General features: G+C 45.2%; 2 protein-coding genes across 2 annotated transcripts in view; one reads left to right on the top strand and one right to left on the bottom strand.

Moving 5' to 3' along the window:
* The window catches only part of LOC113826377 (protein mothers against dpp), a gene marked incomplete at its 3' end in the record, with an annotated part of 31,359 nt that extends 29,972 nt beyond the window's left edge, over window positions 1-1,387 (top strand). The window contains 1 exon segment of the mRNA XM_070126778.1: window positions 1-1,387. This exon segment is cut by the window's left edge and continues 298 nt beyond it. Within this exon segment, the coding sequence (XP_069982879.1) occupies window positions 1,161-1,387 (227 nt within the window).
* A 1,685-nt stretch (window positions 1,388-3,072) lies between these two features.
* On the bottom strand, window positions 3,073-3,723 carry LOC138862956 (salivary glue protein Sgs-3-like). Its single transcript, XM_070126165.1, has one exon. It carries the CDS (start codon window positions 3,721-3,723, stop codon window positions 3,073-3,075), a length of 651 nt encoding a protein of 216 aa, XP_069982266.1.
* Window positions 3,724-7,500: the final 3,777 nt, after the last annotated feature.

The raw sequence follows: 7,500 nt of genomic DNA, 5'->3' as shown, positions 1-7,500 counted from the left end.
GCCAGCACACAGTGGAGACGGCGAGGCGGCACCAGAGTGTCTAGTGTGCGCGCGAGGGTGCCAACAGGGGCGTCGGAGCTGCCCAGCGACCACTGGTGCCTCGAGCGTCGTTGGGGAATGCGCCCGCCGCGAGCCTGACCAGCTGTGCGAGCCTCCTCCGAGCTGCGCTTGCTGTGACGAGGCCACGGGAGGCGCAGACGCGGCCGCAGCAGGAAAGAGTATGGACGCCCTGCCGTTGCCCAGCGCGCCCCTCCGCCACGACCAGTGCTAGCGAACCCCCGCGGATATGGAAGAGAGGAAGAGAAAGAGAAAGAGGGGCATGTGATAAAGCTAATAGCAGAGAAAAGAACGACTAGCCATTGCCATTGTCTGCAAAGTGTACCGTACTGTGAGCGATCGTAGAATGTGGTAGGGTCAGAGTTTACGTCGCAGACACTCATTCAATTAACGAGACGTCGCCGGAGGTGAATGGACCATAGAAGGCTTTTATTTGGCCAGTTGAACGGCGGAGGCAAACGCGCTGGAAAATGCTCGGAATTGAGCCTGAAATTTAGTGCCCCTTCACGACCGTCCCTCGACTCCAGCTGGCCCCGTCTGCAGCACACAAGGAGCGCCTCTTTGTGTAGCTGCGCCCGTCGGTTCTGCTCGTGTGTTTCCTGCGCGGCCGCTTGCGCTACAGTGTGGCGGAGCCGAACTGAACCAGCTCGGTAACCAAGTGCAAAGTTTTTTGTCTGTGTTGTGTATGCGATAAGATAACGTAAGAGACAAAGCCGTCCACGCCAAAGTGATCAAATCCGACAGTGGAAAGTAAAAGTATTGGTAGATTGGTACATCCGGGACTCCCGTGGTCCGTCTCCCCCTCCTCCCCCCTCGGCCTGAGCCCCCACGGCCCGGCCTCCGCGAATCAGAGCCTCACGAGGAGCTCCCCTGGCGAGCGACCGGCCCGTCCTTCGGGAGGCGTCGCCGTCCCTGCCTTAACGACCCCGTGTCCCCTTTTTGGCTTCGTCGGAAGGGCCGTGCGAGCCCCACCCCCACCCCCCGCGCCACTGCCCATCGCGCCCGGGCTCTGCGTTGCCCACCCGCAGTAACGACGCCCTCCCGCCCCCTCCTGCTGCAGCAGACAGACCCGTGAGCAGGCGAGCGAACCAACAGCCCGCGCCATGACGGCCCTCAACTCCCTGTTCTCGTTCACGTCCCCGGCGGTGAAGAAGCTGCTGGGGTGGAAGCAGGGCGACGAAGAGGAGAAGTGGGCCGAGAAGGCGGTCGACTCCCTCGTCAAGAAGCTGAAGAAGAAGAAGGGCGCCGTCGAGGAGCTGGAGCGCGCCCTCTCGTGCCCCGGACAGCAGTGCAAGTGCGTCACCATCCCCAGGAGCCTCGACGGACGACTGCAGGTAAGGGCCTCGCGCACGTTGTTGTTGTTGTTGTTGGTGGTGGTGTTGCTGTTGTTGTGTTGTTGCTGTTGCTGTTGTTGTTGCTGCTGTTGTTTCTGTTGTTGTTGTTGTTTCTGTTGCTGTTGGTGTTTCTGTTGCTGTTGTTGTTGTTGTTGCTGCTGTTGTTTCTGTTGTTGTTGTTGTTGTTGTTCTTAGTTATTCTTAGTTATTCTTAGTTATTTCATAGTTACTGTCATCATCATTATCATCATCTGCCATTATATGTTTATTATTGTCACCATTAGTTAGCAATGCCAAGTATTCTGATGACTATTTATTTATTTCCATTATATATTATTTTGATAATAATGATATAAATGATGATAATGATGATAATGTTATTATTGTTATCATCATCACTATTGTAATTGTTATTGTCATTATTACTGTTGTTGTTATTGTTATTATGATTATAATTATAATTGTTATCATCATAAGTATCAATATCATTATGATAATCATGATTAGATATGATAAACTTATGATCATTATGATGGTGATTGTAATTGTAATATGAAAACGATACTGATGATTATTGAAATGATGATAACGATTTTAATGATAAAGATAATGATCATAATAATGTGGATGGTAAAAGCTAATGATTATTATTATTATTATTATTATCATTATTGTTATTATTATTATTTTTATTGTTATTGTTATTATCATATTATTATTATTGTTGTTATTGTTATTATTATTATTATTATTATTATTATTATTATTATTATCATTATCATTATTATTATTATTATTATTATTTTTATTTATATCATCATAATTATTGTTATTGTTATTATCATATTATTATTATTGTTGTTATTGTTATTATTATTATTATTATTATTATTATTATTATTATTATCATTATCATTATTATTATTATTATTATTGTTATTGTTATTATTATTGGTTTTATTATTATCATTATCATTATCATTATTGATGATGATATCAAAATTAAAAACAGCAACAGCAACAGTAACGATAATAATGATGATTATGATGATATTACTAATAGTAATGAAAATGAAAGAAAGCAAATAAAAAACAATTGAAAAAGAAAATAATAACAATAATTGGCAATATTATTTTTCCATTGTTGTTGTTATTATTTAATTTTACTTTTTTGTATTATTGTTAATATCATTTACGTTATCATTATCATTGTTATTGATGTTATGGTTATAATGATAACGGTCACGGTGTTTTATTTTTGTTATTGTTATTATTGATACAGTTATTAGTTTTGTTATTTTTATGATGATTGGTTTGTTCAGGTATTTGTTCATTTGTTGTTATTTTTGGTTGTAACTTTTTGAGCATTTACCCAATTTGTCTTCTTAATTCTGCGATATATTTATTAGTGACTAATTTATGGGTGATTTATGATAATGGCGCTTCTCGATTTAATCCCCAGAAATCTCACAGCAAAAAATATTTATTTGTTTATGTATTTGTTTATTTATTCATACATTCATTTTTGTACCTATTTACTTACCTAATTTTTATTCATTGATTTACGTATTCCTTTCCTTGTTTATTTGCTTTTATTCATTTATTTACGGATTCCTCTCTTTGCTTGTTTTTTTTGTTTGTTTGTTTGCGAGCAAAATCCAGGATTTCAGAAATCTGTAATTCAAGACCGGTTGAGATTACCTCGGATTTCAGGTATCGCAAAAATCGCTTTATTTCGCGCGTGTGGCGGCCCGGGTCTCGTGGATGTGTTGAGTGTAAGTGTCCGTGTGGGTTGGCTCCGTGTTGTTGCTGTGGTTGCGATGGGCTGTAGGGATGTCGGTGGTGGTGGTGGTGGTGGTAGTGGTGGTGGTGGTGGTGGTGGTGGTGTTGGTGGTGTTGGTGTTGTTGGTGTTGGTGTTGGTGTTGTTGTTGTTGTTGCTGTGGTTGCGATGGGCTGTAGGGATGTCGGTGGTGGTGGTGGTGGTGGTGGTAGTGGTTTGGTGGTGGTGGTGGTGGTGGTGTTGGTGTTGTTGTTGTTGTTGTTGGGTGTTTGGGTGTTGGTGTTGTTGTTGTTGTTGCTGTGGTTGCGATGGGCTGTAGGGATGTCGGTGGTGGTGGTGGTGGTGGTAGTGGTGGTGGTGGTGGTGGTGGTGGTGTTGGTGGTGTTGGTGTTGGTGTTGGTGTTGGTGTTGGTGTTGGTGTTGGTGTTGTTGCTGTGGTTGGTGATGGTCTGTAGGGATGTCGGTGGCGGTGGTGGTGGTGGTGTTGGTGTTGTTGTTGCTGTGGTTGCGATGGGCTGTAGGGATGTCGGTGGTGGTGGTGGTGTTGTCATTGTTGTTGTTGTTTTTGTTATTGGTGTTGTTGTTGTTATTATTATTGCTGTTGTTATTGTTCGTATAATTGTTGTTGGTATTATGTTATTGTTGTTGTTATTGTTATTGTTATAATTATTATTGTTATTATTATTACTATTATTATTGTTGTTATCGTTGTTATCATTGCTGTTTGTCTTATTATCATTGATGTCTTTTCTTTCTTTCTTTATTTATTTATTTATTGTTATTATTATTATTATTATTATTATTATTATTATTTATTTATTATTATTATTTTTTCTTTTTGGCGGGGACTCCACTTCATATTAAGTTTTGCTCTTGATGGAAACGAATGTTGTAATGAAAAACGTGCGTCTTTATAGTTTATTCGGATTTTAATTGTATTGTTATCATTAATGTTGTTGGTGGTGTAGTTATTATTGCTGTTGCTATTATTATTGTTCTCGTCGTCATTTTTGTTATTGTTGTTGTTGGTTTAGTTACCATATTCGTTATTGTTCTTGTTCTTGCTGTTGCTGTTGGAGTCCATCAGTTATTGTTCTCGTCGCCCTGTTTGGTTGTTCCAGTTTTCGTTGTTGTTCTTGTTGCCGTTGCACCCGCGCCGGAAGGGGGGGGGGAGCTGCGCGGCGGGCGTGGGCGGGTGGGAGCGAGGGCCGGTTCCGTACCCACGCGTCCTGCAGGAGGGGGTCGGGTCCCTGGCACGCGGAAAGGACGGGGATAGGGGGAGGTCGGGATGGCCTGCCTTGGGGGTGAGGGAAGGGGGAGGGGGAGAAGGTGGAGGGGAGGCGAGCGAGGAGGGCGGGATTCCTGTAGGAGGTTCGGGGGAGGGGGGGGGAGGAAGGGGGGAGGGGAAGAAGGTGGAGGAGGAAGGGGAAGAGGGAAGGGGAAGGGGGAAGAGGGAGGGGAAGGGGAAGGGGGAGAAGGTGGAGGGGGAGGCGAGCAAGGAAGGCGGGATTCCTGGCAGGAGGTTCAGGAGGGGGAGGGGGAGGAAGGGGGAGGATTGAGGGGAGGGGAAGGGGAAGGAGGAGGATGGAGAGAGAGGGAAAGGGTTGAAGGGAGGAGGAAGAGGAGGAGGAGAAAGAAGAAGGAAGGGGACTGAATAACTCTTGAAGGAGAGCAAGGGGAGGTCTTGAGTTCCCGGAGGAGGAGCAGGGGAAGACAGCTGGACTCTCCAAGAAGGAAGGGAAGGAGGAGGGAAAGAGGACCTCTGGACTCTTTAAGGAGGAGAGAAGAGTTTGAAATCTCTTGGAAGAAAGGGATGCCGGTCTAGAATCCCGCTTTGGGAAGGAGGGAAGGGGGGTTGGAATCCAGGGGAAGGGGGCGGGGAAGGGAAGTAGGTCTAGAATCCGAGGGGAAGAGAGGAAAAATAGGCCTAGGATCTGTAGGGAAGAGGAAAATAGGTTTAGAATTCGAGAAAAGGAGGGAAAAACTGGTCTAGATTCCGAGAAGAGAGAAAATAGGCCTAGAATCTGAGAGGAGGGAAAAATAGGTCTAGTAGACGAGAGAAGGAGGGAAAATAGGTTTAGAAGACGAGAGAAGGAGGGAGAAATAGGCCTAGAATCTGAAGAAAGGAGAGGAAAATGGGTCTAGAATCAGAGGAGGAGGGAAAATACGTCTAGAAAACGAGAGGAGGAGGGGAAAATTGGCCTAGAATCTGAGAGAAGGAGGGAAAATAGGTCTAGAAAACGAGAGGAGGAGGGAAAATAGGGCTAGAATCTGAAGGAAGGAGAGGAAAATAGGCCTAGAATCTGAAGGAAGGAGAGGAAAATGGGCCTAGAACCTGAGAGGAGGGGAAAATAGGTCTAGAATCCGAGAGAAGGAGGGGAAAATAGGTCTAGATTCCGGGGGGAAGAGAGGGACATAGACCTAGAATCCGAGAGAAAGGGAAATTAGGTCTAGAATCCGAGAGGAGAGAAAATGGGGCTATAATCTGAGAGAAGGGGGAAATAGGTCTAGAATCCGAGAGAAGGGAAAATAAGGTCTAGAATCTGAAGGAAAGAGGAAAATGGGTCTAGAATCCGAGAGGAGAGGAAAATAGGCCTAGAATATGAAGGAAGGAGGGAAAACTGGTCTAGATTCCGAGAGAAAGGGTAATTAGGTCTAGAATCCGAGAGGAGAGAAAATGGGGCTATAATCTGAGAGAAGAGGGGAAATAGGTCTAGAATCTTGGAGGAGGCAAAATTAGGTCTAGAATCCGGGAGAAGAGAGGAAAATATGTCTAGAATTTGAAGGAAGGAGAGAAAAACTGGTCTAGAATCTGAAGGAAGGAGGGAAAAATAGGTCTAGAATCCGAGAGGAGGGAAATTAGGTCTAGAATCCGATCGAGGAAACGGGCCAGAGACAAAGACGTCCAGAATCCGAGCGGAGGAGGAGAGGAGGAGAGGAAGAGAGGAAAGGAGGTCTAGAATCCCCGAGAAACGCCGCGGTTCTCTCCACCTCCTCCTTCTCCCTTGCCAGGATGGGCTAGGGTCTAGGGGAGGGGAGAGGGGGAGGGGAAGGGAGGGAAGGGGGAGTGGGGAGCTCAGTTCCGGGGACCCGCACCTTTTTGTGAGATCGTGGCTTTTTGTTTGTTGTCTTTGTGTGTTTGTTTGTTTGTTTGTTTGTCTGTTTGTTGGGGTGTGTCCTTGTTTGTTGTTTCGCTTGGGAGGTCGAAATGAACAGAGAGAGAGAGAGAGAGAGAGCGAGAGCGAGAGCGAGAGCGAGAGCGAGAGCGAGAGCGAGAGAGAGAGAGAGAGAGAGAGACGCCGATATCGAGACCGAGAGACCGACAGCAAAAGCGCGAGCGAAAGAGAGAATGAGCGAGAGAGCGAGAAAGAAAAAGAGAAAGAACCAGAAAGATAAAAAAGTGAGAAAGAGAGAAAAAGCGAGAAAGAGCCAGAAAGAGAACGAAAGAAAGAGAGAGAGCGAGAGAGCGCAGAAAGAAAGAGAGAACTCAGAAGATAAAAGTGAGAAAGAGAGAAAAAGCGAGAAAGAGCCAGAAAGAGAACGAAAGAAAGAGAGAGAGCGAGAGAGCGAGAAAGAAAAAGAGAAAGAACCAGAAAGATAAAAAAAAGTGAGAAAGAGAGAAAGAGAACCAGAAAGAGAACGAAAGAAAGAGAGAGAGCGAGAGAGTGAGAAAGAAAAAGAGAAAGAACCAGAAAGATAAAAAAAAGTGAGAAAGAGAGAAAGAGAATGAGAAAGAGCCAGAAAGAGAACGAGAAAGAGAAAGAGCGAGAAAGAGAATGAGTGAGAGAAAAAGAGAAAGAACCAGAAAGATAAAAAATTGAGAAAGAGAGAAAGAAAGAGAACGAAAGAACGAGAGAGAGAGCGAGAAAGAAAGAGAACGAAAGAACGAGAGAGAGAGCGAGAGAGCGAGAAAGAGAACGAAAGAACGAAAGAAAGAGCGAGAGAGAGAGCGAGAGAGCGAGGGCGCAGGCCGGCCGCGAGTGCATTGCTCGTGTCCTGTTTTGGGCTCAGGTGCTGGCGCTGAGTGGGCGGCCGTGATTGTGCTTCGAGATTTCCGAGGCGGCCGGGGATCAGCTGGCTGGCAGGTGGTGGGTGGGGCCCCCGACGCCCGTGATGCAAGGGGCGGCCGCCGCTTCTTCTTTTTTTTTCTCTTTTGGACCCCCCCCCATTTTCTTGTCTTTTCTTTTTTGTTTTTATTTATTTATTTATTTATTTATTTATTGTTGTTTTGTTTGTTTTTGTTTGTTTTTGGTTTTCGGCGTCGGGGGGGTTTGGTGTGTCGTGTAAAGGGAGGGTGGAAGAAGGAGAGAGAAAGGGAGAGGAGGAGA

This window comes from Penaeus vannamei, chromosome 10, assembly GCF_042767895.1.
Source record: "Penaeus vannamei isolate JL-2024 chromosome 10, ASM4276789v1, whole genome shotgun sequence".
NCBI lineage: Eukaryota > Metazoa > Arthropoda > Malacostraca > Decapoda > Penaeidae > Penaeus > Penaeus vannamei.
This window is presented reverse-complemented; position numbering and strand designations above follow the sequence as displayed.

Bases quoted from the DNA above. Each gene is read 5' to 3' on its own strand.
- LOC138862956 (XM_070126165.1), bottom strand. From the start codon at position 3,723: ATGACAACACCACCACCACCACCGACATCCCTACAGCCCATCGCAACC.